Genomic DNA, 18,342 nt, shown 5'->3' on the forward strand with positions numbered 1-18,342 from the left:
TCTGTAATCACATCGAGTTTTATTTCCCTTTTTATAGATGGGTAATATGAGAGCTCAATTTCTAATCTGGAATGTGACCCTCTGACCAAGCCTTCTGAATTATGTGTTGTGTATACGGAGATATTTATACCTCCATACATATTTCTGGTTGAATATCATCTACTCCAGCTGCCTTTCCATATTTCAAGTTTTTAATAGGTTGTCCTACTCATGTGTCCTTCATTACATTGAGTCTAAAATTCACCAAAGTGTCATATCATGTAGAGTGTTATTCCCACTTGATAACAAAATAAATGATATTACTATTTTAATTTTTTCACCCCAGTATAAACGAAATTTGTGTATATAGTATCTTCAGAACTAGATTACTCATAAAGAGAAGCTGTTGCTTGCTTGCTTTCAGAACAATTGCCTCAGTATCCAATAATGCACATCACACTTCTTTTTGGACATGTACAATGCTAGGCATTATGGAAAGGGTCACTAACATGACCAGTTATGACCATGAAGGTCTCATCTATGAGAACTAGATCCAGGAAGGCATCTTCCTGGATCTCACCTTTTACACATTTGAAAGAAATATGTGCTGTGAATTTTAGGATACTGAAGCAACCGATGTGAAGTCAACAGCCTCTATATACAAATAGCCTAGTCATACAACTGTTTGCTGCTTTTGCTCAGAAAAAAGGATTAAAGCAAGAATATAATTTCTTGTCTAGTATAATTTCCACTGTAATTATTATATGACTTTATTTTGGTATTTCACATAGCATTTATTTCAATATAGAATTAACCCTTGAACAACATGGGTTTGAACTGCATATGGGTCCACTTTTATACATGGATTTTTTTTTTTCAATAAATACAATGGAAAATTTTTTGGAGATTTGCAACAATTTGAAAAAACTTGTAGATGAAATCCATGTAGCTTAGAAATATCAAAAAATTAAGAAAAAGTTAGGTATCAGAAAAAGTCAAGAGAAATGTAAAGAAACAAAGATGTGGTATTAAATCATAACTGCATACAATGAACTGTTATTAATTAATTAAATTTTATTAATTAGCATAAAATAAAAAGTGTATAAGCTAGGCTACCATAAAGCAATCATATTGCTGCTTCTTCATTATCAATGCATGGATCATTATACCTGCAAATAAATTTGAATTTCTTTTTACATTATCTTTTTTTATTTTTGATGTCTAGTGTTAGTAATACATATAACACGTACAGTGTTTTGTAGCATATAAGACAATATTGATATAGGTACTGATAGACAGACGATTCACCTATACAGATGAAGTAAACTTATGGTATCGATAAATGCAGTGCAGTACTGTAAATGTATTTTTCTCTTTCTTATGATTTTGTTAACATTTTCTTTTCTCGTTTACTGTAAGAATACAATATATAACATACAAAATATGTGATAATCGACTGTTTATATTATTGGAAAGGCTTCTGGTCAACAATAGACTATTAGTAGTTAAGTTTTGGGGAAAACTAAAGTTATATGCAGATTTTCAACTGTGGGGGGGGGGGGGGGGTCAGCCCCTTAACCTCCACATTGTTCAAGGGTCAACTGTATTCTGAAATTTACTATTACTGTAAGATGGTTTATAAAAATTTGTGTTCACTTCTTCATATGAATGACCTTCTATGAACTTACTTATAAGCAAGCAGCTGATCCACTAGTCTCTGAAGTTCATTCCCATCTGTGCCAGGTTCCTAATATATAATTAATAAAAAAGCAAAAATCAATTTTTTTTTTAAATTTATTAAAATAAAAAAAAAATCAATTATCAATTTTTTTTTTTTTTTTAAAAAGTTCTGAAATGGATCTAAACAAGTCAGGATTACATATTCTCAAGGGTAAATCTTAATACTGCTTCAAAAGTTATGAAAGAATGAGGCTTCTTGATTGATATTAGCAGATGATATTGTAAAAATTTTATGCAGCGTGAATTTTCTACAAATTTTTATCTGCATCAATTTTTTCAGAGGTCACATCTAGAAAGCTTGTAAAAATAAACTTTGCTATTGTAAATAGAATACTAAAAGCGAGAAATTAGTATGATATTGTGTAAATAAAAGGTATATGAATATGTAGTTCAAGGGAAAGGGGTGCTTGAGGGTCAAAGCTGTATAATTGAGAGGAGACCTCCACATAGCCTTTAAAGGAATGCTGAGAACCGACCAGGACTTCTTACCTAATGTCTAATCCTCACCTTCTCATGGTGCACTCTGTTGGTTATCTACTTGGATACTGAACAAACGAGGATGGGATGGCAATTTGGGATTTAACCGACCAAATTGTATTCTTATTAGCTTAAACCAATATAGAAAATGATGGTACAACATCATAAAATTTCATGCCGGATGGGGCAATTTAAAAGGTTAAACAAGGCCCCTGTTGTTTTCGCCAGGGAACCAGGGCGAACAGCGAAAAGTCAGCTACTGGAACAAATCTGAAAGCACACCCCCAACCCAACATCACCAGAGTTAAAGATTGGTACTATCAACATAAGAAGCCTGAATGGCAAAGAAATGGAGCTAGCTGAGGAATTAGATAAGTACCAAATCGACATAATAGGGGTGACTGAAACAAAAAAGACAAAAACTGGTGAGATCTTTCTGAACAATAAATACAAAATGTATATTCAAGAAATGACAATCAAGGAAAAGAAGGAGTAGCCATAGTATTCAACACAAAATACGAGGCTCACCTTCTTGAATGGCAGGCAGTGTCAAGTAGAGTGATTTGAGCAAATATCAGAATGGGGAATTAGACAATGAGACTTATTTGTGTCTATAGCCCAACAGAAGGTTCTACTAAGGTAGAAGTGGAGAAATTTTTTGATGCTTTAGAAAAAGCAACTGACACAATGAAAAAGGAAAACTTGGTCCTTGTTGAGGATCTAAATAGCAGAGTAGGAAATGATTGTCAAACATACAAAAATATTTTGGGAAAATTTGGAGAAAAGCACAAATCCAATAATAATGGCAAATACCTGTTGGATTTCTGCTCAGGACATGGACTGGTTATTACTAACACCATGTTCCAACATAAAAATGTGCACAAATTCACATGAAGAGAAGAGGCAAGGAATAAAAAGTCTTATTGACTAGGTTATTGTTAATAGTGATGTTTTCTCCCCGGTGCAGGACACCAGAGTGTACAGAGGATTTGGAATTGGAAGCGATCACTATTTAGTCTTGAGCAGGATAAAATTGAATTTCATATTGAAAAGAATAACATGTAAGAAAGTTTTAAAGCGAATAAAAGTTGAGCAGCTCTCAGATCTGAACTGTAGACTAAAATACCCAATGATTATTGAAGAAAAATGAAAGAGTTTGAGAACAGGAACCAAACCTTGAAGAAAACCCTGATTGATTCAGCCAGAGGCATGTGGTGAAGTTGTCTGCAAGTATAGAAAAATTAGGACTCCATAGTGGACACAGGAAGTTAAAGAGGCAGTGAAGGAAAAGAAGAAAGCATATCATAAGTTGATGGCAAATAAGTTAGCTTGTGCTCTTAGAGAATACAGAGACAAATGTAAGAAATCTAAACACTGTGTAAAACTAGCTTAACAAAAGTCATGGGGAGGACTTTGGCAAGAACATAGAAAATAAATATCAAGAAGGTAGTAAGATATTCTGGAGGTTGTTGAAGAAGCTTAGAAATGGAGGAAAGAGTGCTGATAAAGATTACATCAAAACAGGAGAAAAAGATATCCTTGAAGTAGGAGTAATTACTTTGAAAAATTGCTAAATGAAACAACCAGTGATAGCACAGTGGTAAAAAAACACTCAAAAGGCATACAGTCAGGAATAAATATCCATAATTGAAGTAGAAAATGCCATCAAAGGCTTGAAATATGGAAAGGCAGCAGGAATAGATGATATTCGACCAGAAATGCTGAAGTATGGTGGTATAAGTCTTACAGTGGCTGCACTGCATAGTTCAGAAAGCCTGGACAGAGGGACAAATTCCTGATGATTGGAGTAGAGCTCTAATAGTACCCATATATAAAAAGAGAAATAAAACTGAATGTGAGAATTAAGGTTACATGAAAACAGGAGAAAAAGATATCCTTGAAGTATGGAGTAATTACTTCAAAAAATTGCTAAATTAATATGAAAATTATAGAGGTATTTCCCTACTGAGTGTTCCTGGCAAGATCTATGCAAGCATAGTTGAGAAACGGTTGAGAAGAATTATGAATGAAAAGCTTAGTGAAGAAAAAGCTGGATTCAGGCCAAATAGTGGCTGTCAGGATCAGATCTTCACTTTATGAGAAATATTCTAAGAAGCATGGGAATATAACAAAGATCTGTAATTAAGTTTTGTCGATCTGGAAAAGGGATATGACAAGGTGCCAAGAGAGAAGCTATTCAATACGCTACAGTTATATGGTGTCAATGGGGCATTATATCAAGCAATACTTAGTCTTTATTTGAATTGTAAGTCAGCAGTTAGAATTGAAGGAAGTACAGGAAGATGGCTTAATGTTAAATCTGGTGTGAGACAAGGATGTACATTATCCCCTCCGTTATTCATTATCTATATGGATCACATTATGAAGGAAAGTGGTATTAAACATGATATCAGAATTGGAGAGGTTAATGTCAGCTCTTTGCTTTATGCGGATGATGTTATACTTTTAAATAAATCCGCTACAAGTCTGCAAGATTCTCTGACTAAACTGAATAACTGTTGTAACAGATATGGTATGAAGGTCAGCATTAAAAAGTCAAAGACAATGAAAATAGGTAGAATTGTTGAAAAAGTCAATTGTGTTGTGAACGGGGAACCTGTGAAACAAGTAAAACATTTCAGGTACTTAGGCACGATTTTTAGTGAAGATGGTAAATTAAATATGGAAATAGTCAACAAAACTGGTATGGCAGGAAGTCAATTAAATAAATTCATATGGAGTAAGAGAAAAATTAGTCGGAACACTAAATTAGCAGTATACAAGAGTGTTCAAACCAGTTTTAACTTATGGATCTGAGAGCTGGGTCAGAGGTAAAACACTTGACCAAAGACTAGAGACCGCAGATATGAGAGTCCTCAGACAGATTAGAGGCGTTCACAGATGGCATCAATGGCAATATCATATTAAAAACGAGGCTATTAGGAAAGAATCTGATATTGTCGGCATCTAGGAATGCATTAGCAGAGCTAATCTCAGTATGGTCATTTAAACAGAATGGGCGAGGAAAGATTAGTAAAACAAGTGTTCTCTGCCAGGTTGGCAGGAAAATGACCCAGAGGAAGACAAACATATAGGTGGATTGATATGGTACAAGGTGCCTTAGATGATAGAAATATAAGATCTGATAATGATAATATTGGAGTCTTGACAAGTAACAGACTGATTTGGAGGAAAATTATAGATAGGAAGTTAGTAATGATGTAAATTTTTCATGTAGTACTATCATATCCTGTACATCCCTTGAGGGTACATGTCAGGAATTTGATGATGGTTCAAAGGAAATGCCGTAGAAATCAGAAATGTATTGTAATTGTCTATGTAAATAGAATACTAAAAGCCTGTGTATGAAGCCCAAAACAAATTAGCTTGCTCGCTTGCATAAACAAGGAATGTAAAAATACTACATATTCATATATCTTCTATTTACACAATATCATACTAATTTCTCTGGCTAATATATATGGGCTTTTAGTATTCTATTTACAATAACACAGTTTATTTTTACAAGCTTTCTAGATGTGACTTCTGAAAAAATGGAGAAAATTCACGCTGCATCAAATTTTTACAATATCATTTGCTAATATCAATCAATGCCTTGCCATTGGACGGTTATTTGATGTTAGTGCTCTGATTAAAGTGTAAGAGAGCCCTTATGTTTACGAGTTCAGTCTTAGGCGACCTTCAAGGTCACTGGAGAGAGGGGCGGCAAGAATCAAACATAAATTCTGCAGGCCGGTAAAACAGATTAAAGACATAGGAAAGGGGAGAAAAGAGAAGTCAGCAAAAATTAGAGATCAAGTGAGTCAAGTGGAAATATCTGGGGTTCCCAAACCTAAATCCAGAGTTTGCGCGGAAAGTATGGGGATTTCAAACCTTAACCCAAGGTTCGACAAAAGGGCTGAATATAAGGCATGGATCTTGAAGGATAAAAAAATCAACCATCGACATAGTTTTGGCTGGAACACAGAGAAGTCCGAAGGGGGTGGAGAACGGAGGTCGATCATGCCGCAAGACGTTTGAGATCAAAATTGATGGTCACCTAAAGCGATTAGCCATGGAGGAAACCAAGCCGAGCCAAACCAGATGCCTTGCTGCATTGACGAATCAGAGTATGTGCTGACCACTGGACCCTTCCAGACCCGCCAATCGTTCTGAATGAAATGCAGGTGCTCCGTAAACCTCTAAGGAAAGAACTCAAAACCCGAGACGTGCTAAAGGCAAAGAGAATTCATGTGAGTCAATTGTTGTATATAACTTTCCTTTGTATGTGATATAAGGGAACTACTTTAATGGACTGCTAAGTTTAATGTGATTAGATAGTTATAGCCTGAAAATAATGCAAATTTATGGTTGGAATTATTAAGTGTATGGATCAGAGCATAGCAAGTGAGGAATTCTAAGACGTTATGCTGCATAATTACAGAAAATTACTATAGTGACTCTGTTCTAAATTAGTTTACTTAAAATAGGAGTAATAAATTATATTGCAGTAATTTTTGTAAGATGTGTTACATAATTGTGGAAGTATGCTGTATAAGTTTGTCATATAGAGCGTAGTTTAAGTTAAAGATATAAGAAGCAACTTCCTATTGCATGTATTGTATATTCAGTCTTAGTATTTAATAATCTGGTATATAATTACAAAATATATACCAGAATCTTAAATAACAAACTAATGAAATATTCCGAAAACTTTATTCTAGAGGTACAGAATGGATTTAGAAAAGGACGATCATGTATAGACCCAGCCTTCTGCCTAAAATTAATAATAGAGAAAAGAAGAGAATATAATTTAGAAACACATATTGCATTTATTGACTTTGAAAAAGCATTTGACTAAGTTAAAATAAACATATTATTTAACATATTAAAAGAAAGACAAATACCAAATAATATCCTAAAAGCTGTCACAAGTATATATGAAAATAATCAAATACAAATAAGATTAAATCATGAGCTATCATATACGAGAGAGATAAACCAAGGGGTCCGACAGGGATGTCCCCTCTCAGCAACTCTTTTTAATATCTACTTAAATGAAATAATAAAATGGAGTAATAATTTACATCAAGGAATTAAACTTTCACCTACAGTTAACTTAAACACTCTCCTCTTTGCAGACGACCAAATAATAATTACAAATTCTGAAGATAACTTACAGAAAGCTATTTTAAATCTAAATGAGATATCCAAAGATTATGGTATGATAATATCAACGGAAAAATCAAAAACTATGGCCTTTAAAGGACAAGATCCAGCAAGAACTAAAATAGTATTAGATAACAAGATCTTAGAACAGGTGAATTCATTTAACTACCTAGGATGTATGATCACTTATGAAAATGAAAAAGATATAAACATAAAAATTGCAAAATATTTAAAAATAACAGGAGTAATTAACTCTATATTTAAACCAAACCTAGTTCAAAAACAAACCAGGCTAAAAGTATACGATACATTAGCCCTACCGGTTTTAATGTATGGAAGCGAAATCTGGACAATAAAACAAAAAGACAAACAAAGATTAACAACAGCAGAAATGAAGTTTATGAGAAAAACTGCAAAGTATACCCTATTTGATCACAAAAGAAACGAAGATATTATGAAAGAATTAAACCAAGAACCAGTAATTGAAAAAATTAAATAATATAAACATAGATGGATGGAACACGTTCAAAGAATGAAAACAGAAAGATTACCAAAACAAGCCTTAAAGTACAAGCCATTAGGAAAAAGAAAACCAGGACGTCCTCTTAAACGATTCAACGATGACTTCTAAGGCCGGAACAGGCCATACTAGGCCTAAATCCATGATATGTATGATGATGAGTATTTAATAAACGTTTGTTATTTATATTCAATGCGTATCGCCTGATCTTTAATATGCAATGCACTGTTTCGAAATAAACTCGCTCCTGTGAGCGGGGGAACTAAAAAGATTAATGAAAGTTAAAATAAGGAACGCATAGAAAGCCACTAATGTAAATTGATTAAGAGATGATTTTATGTTAGATTAAGACCTGCTGAAAGTACTACTTGTTCTTATACCACAAGGATGCTTGGTGGTGCAGGTTGACAAATAAATTTCTAGTACTCTCTGGTATAAAAATATAGACTCACAGAATGTAGGGTAAGAGATAGAATCAAGAATAGAAAATTAAATAATACAGAATAAATAGATAGCCATAGTTAACAATGGCACAGCAATAAGCATATCGTTTAACAATATTCAAGAAATGCTTATAATTGTCATACTGCATAATTCAGAAAGCTGGTCAGAAGATTAGTTTACAAATGTTTGCAGAAGTGCTTGCATAACATCCATCAATAAAAACAGAAATAAAACAATGAGAGTTTAAAGGACATTTCCTTTTTGAGTGTTCAGGTAAGATTTATGCAATCATACCTGATAAATGGATAAAAATTGTGAAAGAGAAACTCTGAAAAGAAAAAAAAAGCTAGATTCAAGCTAAATAACAGTTGAAAGAACAGATTTTCACTTTCAGACACAGAGTCAAGAAATGAGAATATAACAAGGATTGTATGCAAGTTCTGTAGATCTGGAAAAGGCATATGGCAATGTGCTAAGAGAACAACTGTTCAAAATACTACAGCTGTATGGGGTAAATGAGACTTGATACAGTGTAATACATGCTCTGTATGTAAGCTGTAGGTTGTCAGTTAGAACTGAAGGAAGCATGGAAGATGGTGCGACATAAAATTACGCAAGATAAGGGTGCACACCATCTCCACTCTTATTCATCTACATGAATATCACACACTTTCTTTCATGTAGATGATATTCAACTTTCCTTGTTACTTTATGCAGATGATGTTTTACTAAAGAAATTTGGTGCAAGTCTTCAGGATTCTTTAATAACTAAATAACTGCTTAACAAATTTCAGATGAAAATCAGCAGCATGAAGACAAACTATGAAAATAGGTAGGAACATGAAAAACATCATCTGCATTCTCAATGGAAAACCACAATATTCACAATCAATGTCTATAGTCAAAGTAATGGCGAGATGTTATGAAAATATCACTTCACACTGACAATACTGCCGGCCTGTTGGCCGAGTGGTTAGCATATCAGCTCTCCAGCCAAAAGGCTGCAGGATCAAATCCTGCCGTGGGCATGGATGTTTGCGATTGTCTGGGAAAATGGTGGTGGTGGTCTGCAGTAGATGGCGCTGACGTAGATGAAGGTAGTTGCAGTTAGTGGAGTGAAGAAGCTTCTAGATATGACCGTGGATCTATAGAACTTTTCTCTAGGGTTATTGTCAATAGACTCTTCATTCCATGAAGAGCATCTATTCTAAACTTATTAATTCAATGAGCTTTATGATAATATCTCTGAAAGAAAAAATTCCATTTATAGCTACCTGGAGTACACTCAGTCCCATGCAACTGCCAGTTATTCTACTTTGGACAAACAGGCTGACATGTCTCTAAATGCATCTAAAAACACTAATTCTACATTACCCCAAAGAAACTAAAAAAAATCAGGTCTAGCAGAACATAGGATTACTAATACTAGCCATAAGATCCTTTGGAATGACATCAAATCATTATGCAATGTTCCAAAAAAAAAAACGTGCGCATCTCTTTAAAGAAAATTCCGAAGTCCTTCTACATCACAGAAATCTGGAAATTATTATTATTAAGAACTATGTGGTTTACTATTTTTTTTTAATCTCACACACACCAACCACCACACACACTTAATTTGATCCTAATAGTTATCAGTTTTCACTAGGCTGTCTAACAACTGCATACAAGGAAAAAATTCCATTCTTATATCTGCACTGTTGTTTAAATTTAATTTCCAACTGTAATACACTGATAACAGTTAACGATACGCAAATTGAATTTAATCAACCTTAATCCATAATATTTCAATTGTGTCTACATGGGACTTTAGTATAATAATGAATAATGCACGGTTATTCTTTAATGTGGAATAACAGAAAACTAGTGAATTAACATATTAATATGACTGGTATAACTGACATATAGACACTAACAGGTGAGATGCTTCAAAATAACAAATAAAAGAGGTTATATTCAGGCAATAATGACTGAAGGAGGGGGGGGGTGTCCCTATAATATTCAAAGCTAAATGCAAGGATACTTTCTTGTAGGAAAATATCAAGATGGAAAAGTGGATAATAACTTATTTGTGTCAATGACCACACAAAAGTTTCTAATAAGGAAGAAACAGAAAAATTATTAATTTTTAAAGAAGGCAAATGACAAAGAAAAAAAAAAGTTGGTCTCCTTAGAGATCTAAAAACAGAGTAGGAATGAATACCAGATATTCAAATGTCTTGAGAAGATTTGGAGTAAACAAAAATAATACACTGGTGTCAAAAACCTAAAGACGAACATATTTTCTAAAGATTATTATTATTATTACGTGACACCTCCAAGGAGTCCAAAGACTCATCAAGGGAGGGCACCTATCAACTACGGTGAACTGCAACTACTATCATCATCAACACCAATGCCATCTGCTGCCCACCACCACTAGTATTTTCACAGGCAATCACAAACATCATACCCAAAGCAGGATTCAAACCAGCAGCCTTTTGGCTGGAGAGTGGACGCTAACCACAAATTACAACCACAAATTCAGATGAATCAGCTTGGAGCAATTTGTATAACTGATGATTCTGAGTAGAAGGCAGGTACACACTCAAATTTTCGAATTGTATACAAAAGGGGATCACATGGTGACACTCAATAGGATAAAAGGCAAAAGGCTAAGCTTAGCAAATTGTGTTTGAAGGAAGCTCTTTTTGTAAAGGAATGAAGTTGCAAACGTTGATATCTTGCAATGTCTCAAACATATCTAGATGATTTTACGCAGGGAACAATTATTGGAAAGCTTGACGCCACAGAATTACTGATATTGCCAGAGAGTCTGGAATCTCACACTGTGGTATCCAGACACTTGCTAAGAGGTTGTGCTTGCTCTACCACAAAGCACGAAGACAGAATTTTGGTTATAACAGTAAAACATAGCTGATGCAGCACAGCAGTCAGCTTGCAACTCACTTCCATTCAAGCACAGGTACTTTGATATCTCGACAAAATTCTCTCTTGACAAGATATGTGACAAGGAAGCCTATATGCTGGAAGGACTGTAGTCTGCATTCACAGCTAATAGTGGAGTATCTTTTCAGTGTTGTTGTATCTATAAAAATTGGGCAAGACACCAGTGGGATAATGTACTCTTTAGAGATGAGAGCTGTTTTAGTCTTTTCTTTGATTCTAGACGACCCTTGATCTGGCATGGAAGAGGTACTGTTTACCACTGCAAGAATGTTCACGAAAGGGATTGGCATGGTGGTGTTGGAGTCATGGTGAAGGGAGGCATTATTCTAAATAGATGCACTGAGCTACAAGTGCTGGAAAATAGGACTATGACTGGTAAACGATATTGCAATGAAGTTCTTCAACATCATGATCAAATGTTCCATGGTACTGGAGATGAAAAATTAATTTTTATGGATGACAATGGGATGACACATTGCACACAAGCAGTGGAGATACTTCTGGAGACGAAGAATATTAATCGAATTGAGTGGCCAACATGCTCTCCAGATCTCAACCCCATAGAACACATATGGGACACAATATTGGGATGCATTGTGCTCAAAATTCCTCTCAAGAAAACAAACAAGGCCTTATCACTGTTCTGAAGGAGGAGTGGACCAATTTGCCACAAGAACTCCTGAATCACTTGGTGCTAAGCATCCTACGACATTGTGAGAGTTGCATCGCAGTTCGGAGTGGACATATTCCATACTGAAACATCTTTCCACATAGTTTTCTGTAAGCACTGTACATTAATTCCTTAACTCCATCCTTAGGAAATTTGTAACTTTTGCCAAAAAACATATTGCAATTTAATTTGTATGAAATTGATAACACATCTGGCTGTAGTCATGACAATTTTTTCATATATAGGTAAAATGTAATTCGTCCTTTTGAACACCAGTGTAATAATAGTAAAGCACCTTATAAATTTTTGTCCAGGAGAAGGACTAGTAATCTCTAACACTATGTTTGACATACAAACATTCACAGATTCCCATGAAGAAAAGACGCAAGAAAAAAAGAAATCTCAATGGTTAAATCATTGTTGATTGTGATATCTTTACACTGGTTCAGGTGAACAAGAATGTCATTATATCACATCAGCTATTCCAGTTATTTTAAAAATCTTGTCAGCTGCAGTATTTCTATTTACGTTATATCTCTGTAAAGACTCTGTTTTTACACATTTATACAACTGTTTTTACAATTATATAAGGTAAATGACAAATACAAAGGAATATTTAGTTTACATTTGAGCTGTAGGTTCAGAAGTTAGACTTGAAAGAGGCACAAGAAGATGGTTTGATATAAAATCAGGTGCACAAGAAGAGTACACACGTCCATATTGAGATTTCCATAGTTGCAGTCATTCATATTAAAAATTTCTACAAATTGCCTGTGTGTGCATGGACTCTTCAAACTACACGGGAGAGACCCACCTGGTTGCCTTTGTAACCAAGGGACTGAAGACAGCTACAGCCCATTCTTTTTCAATACTAAACATCATTTGGTGGTAGATATTGTTCAGGAATCATAAACTATGTAGACACAGGAATGAAATAATTTAATAATTAAATTAAGTATTTACACACTGACATTTTGCTAGATCAAGCTTGCATAATCAAGGCATTTTTAAGATATACACTCAGCAAAGACTAGAATTACCATGGCTTCCAGAACAAGGAGTCACATGCATGGAAGGTGACAGTGGCACTTTCTATGGTGATGTTTTGTGATTATTGTTGATAAGTGGACAGCAGTGTGCCAAAATTTATGCAGAATTACACTGTCATTTCTGTTACATTCAACAGGTTTTAGTACATTAGCCACTTCTAGAAAAGTATCTGTGATTGAAACTGAGATCTATATAGTAGTTTTGCTTTTTCCACCTGATGAAGTGGTCTTCATCTAAGGCATGCAGGGACTACTCCATTATTTTGTTGTCCACATCATATATATATTTCATGTTCTTTTCTTCTGGTAATGGCAGTCTATCCTGTTTATTCAAAATACTAGACCCCACATTGACAGAGGATACTGCAGACACACCTGGAAAGCAGAGAGGATCCTGGTGGTTCCTCAGAGGAACCATCAGGATTCTCAGAGGAAATTTATCTGAGGAAATTGGGTACCTTGTTCAGAGGTTTGTAAACTGTTCTGATCATGCTATTTCAAGAGCAAGCCCAGTTTATCTGTTGCACCTTTGATATAGTGTATATATATCCAAAGGTATATGGGGGGGGGGGATCTCATCCACGTTAATCTGGTAATTACCTCTTACCAACTTATATGTCTCAATCATTTCTCCCTTCTTCCTTCTATTCGCTAGTCTCTGTAATTTTCATTCCCTCAATCTGTCTCCATATTCCAGAGACCAGAAACTGACTCAGTCAATCATCTCTCCAACAACTCATCATCCTAATATTTAAAGGTACCTATGGCATGATTATAAATAATAATTACACGATAACCACAGTAATTAACTTTAATGAAATGAAGGTACAGATATTTCATAATGAAACTAACAGTATATCATCGGTGTGTAGAAACAAGCAATCAAAGGAACCGGATTACAAAGTGCATACGACAATCAGTGGTTTACCAATTAAAAACTGTTGGCACATGCTAGAAATTAATATTAATAAATAATATTATTAAACAACTATTTTTGATGGTTACATAAGATAAGAATCTTCCAAAATTTTGGGGGAGAGAGAGAGAGAATCGTTCTGATTCAGATTTGGCCAATGTAAAAGGGCTTCACAACTTTCTCTGAAAAGGCATTCATATTTAAATCTGCATCTATAATAGAGAAGATGAGCTTTATCCCACTGGATATTGTGTTTAGTGTCAACTATGTTGTGCCAGACCATACTTTTGAGGTTTCATTTATTCTGTATAATACTGATGTTCAGTAATTCTTTTTTCTACAGAATGGTCTGTTTGCCCAAAGTATGTTAGATTACATTCACATGGTATCTGGTAAACACCAGCTAATGATAAAGGTGCCAGTTTGTCTTTTGTAGATGGCAAAAGAAGTGCCACCTTCCTTCTTTGCACTCCTCATGTAACTGAGAAATTTTGTTGATTGGAAAATATGTGGGAATAGCAAACTCATGATGTCTGTTAAAGAGAATTCTACTGCTGTCAACTCAGTTCTGAATCCTTTTCCTCACTAGCTTTTCCAACACTTGACCAACTCAAGACAAGCAGACTGGCATATATGTAGAAGCCTTAGTTTTATCACTCCTTTTATGAAGCAGAACAATTTTGCCCTCTTTCCACTTTTTAGAACTTGGGCCAATCTAAAACTCATGTTTAAAAGGTAAGTTAAAGCTGTTGTTAACTCCCAACCAAACCAACATTCTCTCAAGACGTGGTGATATACCATCAAGTCCCGTGGCCTTGTTGACATTGAATTTACTCAATTTCTCATATACCCCCCTATGCTCAAGTTCTGCATTATCACTGGCCAACATCATCATCCTATAATCATTCTTTCTACTGGCCACATTTTGGAAAAGCTCCGTAGGATTTCTTTTACAATCATTTGCTAATTGCTGCTCATACCGCACTTATGCTACCCTAACTAACTGAGTCACCTTCCTTCTTTGCTCTTTGCACTCCTTGTGTAACTGATTATCTCCACTCATCATGTGCTGCCTCCACAATGCCTTTTTCTTCAAGACTGCATGCTTCACCTCTTCAGTTATCCATTTTACACCTAGCTTAATTAATCTCCTGACACCTTTGGAACACTCAGTCATTGCCTCTGCAAGATACTTCCTGAGTAGAGACCAAGCAGCAATGATTTCCTTCCCATGTAATTCATCATTCCATGATGTAGTTGTAAGCTGCCTCTTGAGTTCACCATAATCACCCACCTTAAAGTTTCGCATATAACCCTTTCTCAAAAACGTCCTGATATGACTGTCCACCATCTAAGTGATCACTTCATGGTCACTTTCACCAACTGAAGGAAGATGTGACATTTCAATTTACAAGAATATCTTCTAATAAGATAATCAAATCCATGTGTGGCCTCTGTTATGTACTGCTTAAGGTAGTTATCCCTTAAAAACTCAAGAAATTCCTTCTCTTTGGTTCCTGACACTGTCTTCATTCCAGTCTATATTTTTGAAAAATCCATGCTACTTGCATTTGTCTTTCATGCTGCCTTATGTTTCACTGCCATTTTACTCATGCTCAAAGCTGAACACAAGAAACACTAAGAAATTTAATAAATACAGAACTATAATTACATCGAACATAACCTACTGATCACAACTATCATACAGCAATGTTTAAAAAACTAATTATTGCTACTGCCACAGATAATTTACACACAAATAATTGCCACACAAGGAGTACAATTTGTTGCCTTGGTTAATACATTGGGACTTCATGTTGTAGGCATTAGTGAGACTTGACTATCGGAAGCAGACGTACTAACTGATATCGAGTGCAAAGAGTACAGTATTTTTAGGAAAGAGGGATAGGAGAGGAGGGGTGTGTGCTACTAATGATATCAAATGTCTTGAATCCAGTTAGAGTTATTACCTATGACTGCAATACTAGTAAAAATTTTTCGTGTGGAATTGAGTTTGAAGCCATCTGGTGTGAGGTAGAGTCTAACAAGATTAAATACACAGTGGGGGTGTTGGTTACAGACCTGGTGGATCGGTTGCTAGTGACGAAGAAATGCATCAGCAAATATACATGATGTGTGCGAAAAGATTAATCATAATAGGGAATTTTAATTATCTGAACATCGATTAGGTAGCTATGAAATCGCATCAGAAGAATGAAACTGAATTTATTGAGATGTTGCAAGATAACTTCCTTAAGCAGGATGTGACAGAAGGAACTCAAGGTCTGATTATACTATCAGAGAGGAGTTTCAGTTAACAACATAACTATTCTGCCTCTGGTTGGTGACAGTGATCATGTGGTACTCACTTGGGAAGGTGGCTAAGTTTATGAATGTTCCATTTAGAAAAGGTTACATGCTGAGTTACAAAGCAGGTTTAATTATGACCACCTGAAGGATATGCTGGGTTCTGTACCATAGTATCAGTTATTGGATGGGAAGAATATCAACAATGCATGGGTAGTGTTTGAAAAATACTTAAATGATGCGATATCAAAATGTGTCCATAGAGTTCGAAGAATAAATAGAGCAGGAGTGTAATCTAATTAAGCAAGAGATTCATAAGTGAAAGAAATATTGCATGCATTAGAATGATGTCAGTTATGATAATTATAAGCAGCAGGCCTGAAGAGTCACAAGTGGGAAAGATAGTCTGAGTATGAAAAGTATGAAAGGTGACTGATGTAGAAGTGATTGTTCAACTGTATAATTTCAGTCTTAGAACAGGGAAGATTCTACAGGAGTGGAAAGAACGTATGGTAATCAAATTGCACAAGGGTGGTGCAAAGATCGATATCTCAGGAGTGACGGTGAAGATTTTGGAAAAGTTGGTTAGGGTTCGCATTCAGAAATGGGTTGACGGAGAATCTCTACTTTGCAACAAATTGATCGGTTTACTAAGGGAAGGTCATGTTTTAGCAACTTGCTCACATTCTATAATAATGTTACTTGAGTTAGATGAGGGGAATGGATACACTATGATACTTTAGGATTTTGCTAAGGCTTTTGACAGAATACAGCATGGAATACTGTTGCATAAATCGGAGAATATGGGATTGGATTATAAATTATTGGCATAGATAAGAGGACTGACAAATATCAAAAAGTTGCATATGGGGGATGTGAATCTGCAAGATTCAAGGTAACCAGTGGTGTGCCTCAAGGATCAATCCTTAGTCCATGGTTATTCAAGCTGTGCATTAATGTCATTGGCAAGGATTAAACATGTGACATACAGCTATTTATTGATAATGTAGTACTTGCAGAATGACTGGAATAGACTGGAATTGTGGGCATGTGAAAATGGTTGTCATTTCAATGTTAATAAATGTAAAGTCATGCATTTTGGTGTGAATAGATATCCCATGTCGTATTATATTGGTGGGATTATGCTTGTAGAAACTGATGAGGCTAGGGATCTTGGAGTTTAAGTAGACATGAAATTGAAGTTCAAGGGGCATATAGCAAAAATTGTAAATACAACTCAGAGAATAATGGCAATGCTGAAACGAACCTTGACATGTAAAGATAAAGAAGTCATTTTGCCTCTTTACAAAGGCTTGATAAGACTTCACTAGAACTATTGTTGTATAATACAGGCATTCCTTTAAATCATCTAATAACTCAAATGATTGGCAGGAACAATGTATTACTCTGGGAATGATGAGAACAAACATCGACATGGTGTAGCTGTAATAGTAGATGAAGAAATCAATAAATCAGTAATAAATTGGATTCCATTTTCTGAAAGGATAATGCTGTTACAACTTAAGGGAAACCCCATTAACATAAATATCATCCTATGCACCCACAGCTGACAAAAGTGAAGAAGATGTTGAAGAGTTTTATGAACACCTAAAAGAGATTAAAAGCCTAACAAAGAAACATGATATAAACATAGTGATGGGTGACTTCAATGCAAAAGTGGGAAGAGGGGGTGATGGAGAAATTGTTGGCGAACATGGCTTAGGCACCAGAGGAGATCGCCTAGTCCAGTTCTGTCAGGAAGAAGATCTAACAATAGCAAATACCTGGTTTAAACTTCCACCCAGAAGACTGTACACTTGGAAATCGCCTCAAGATAACTAACATAACATTGTCAGAAATCAAATTGATTATATACTGATAAATAAAAGATTCCACAGTAGTATAAAGAGTGCAAAGACTTATCCTGGAGCAGATATCTCATCAGACCACAATCCCATAGTTGCAGAAGTACGTCTTAGATTAAAATCAGCTAAAAAATCACAAAAGAAGAAAAAGAAAATTGATGTAGAAAAATTGAAAGACCCGAACATAAATAAAAGTGCCAAGACACAGCTTAACCTGCGATTACGACAGATTAACATAGAAGAAAATAAAAGTGTGG

The 18,342-nt window shown here is 35.1% G+C and overlaps 1 protein-coding gene across 1 annotated transcript in view; it reads right to left on the minus strand.

The window, feature by feature from the left end:
* cmet (CENP-meta) overlaps positions 1–18,342 on the minus strand; it is a 370,306-nt gene that overhangs the window by 137,755 nt on the left and 214,209 nt on the right. Inside the window, exon 15 of the mRNA XM_090393925.1 lies at positions 1,668–1,726. Within this exon, the coding sequence (XP_090250051.1) occupies positions 1,668–1,726 (59 nt within the window). The remainder of the gene's footprint in view (positions 1–1,667; positions 1,727–18,342) is intronic.

This window comes from Typopeltis vanoorti, chromosome 6, assembly GCF_054136105.1.
Source record: "Typopeltis vanoorti isolate ZY-2024b chromosome 6, IOZ_Tvanoo_1.0, whole genome shotgun sequence".
Classification (NCBI taxonomy): Eukaryota; Metazoa; Arthropoda; class Arachnida; order Uropygi; family Thelyphonidae; genus Typopeltis; species Typopeltis vanoorti.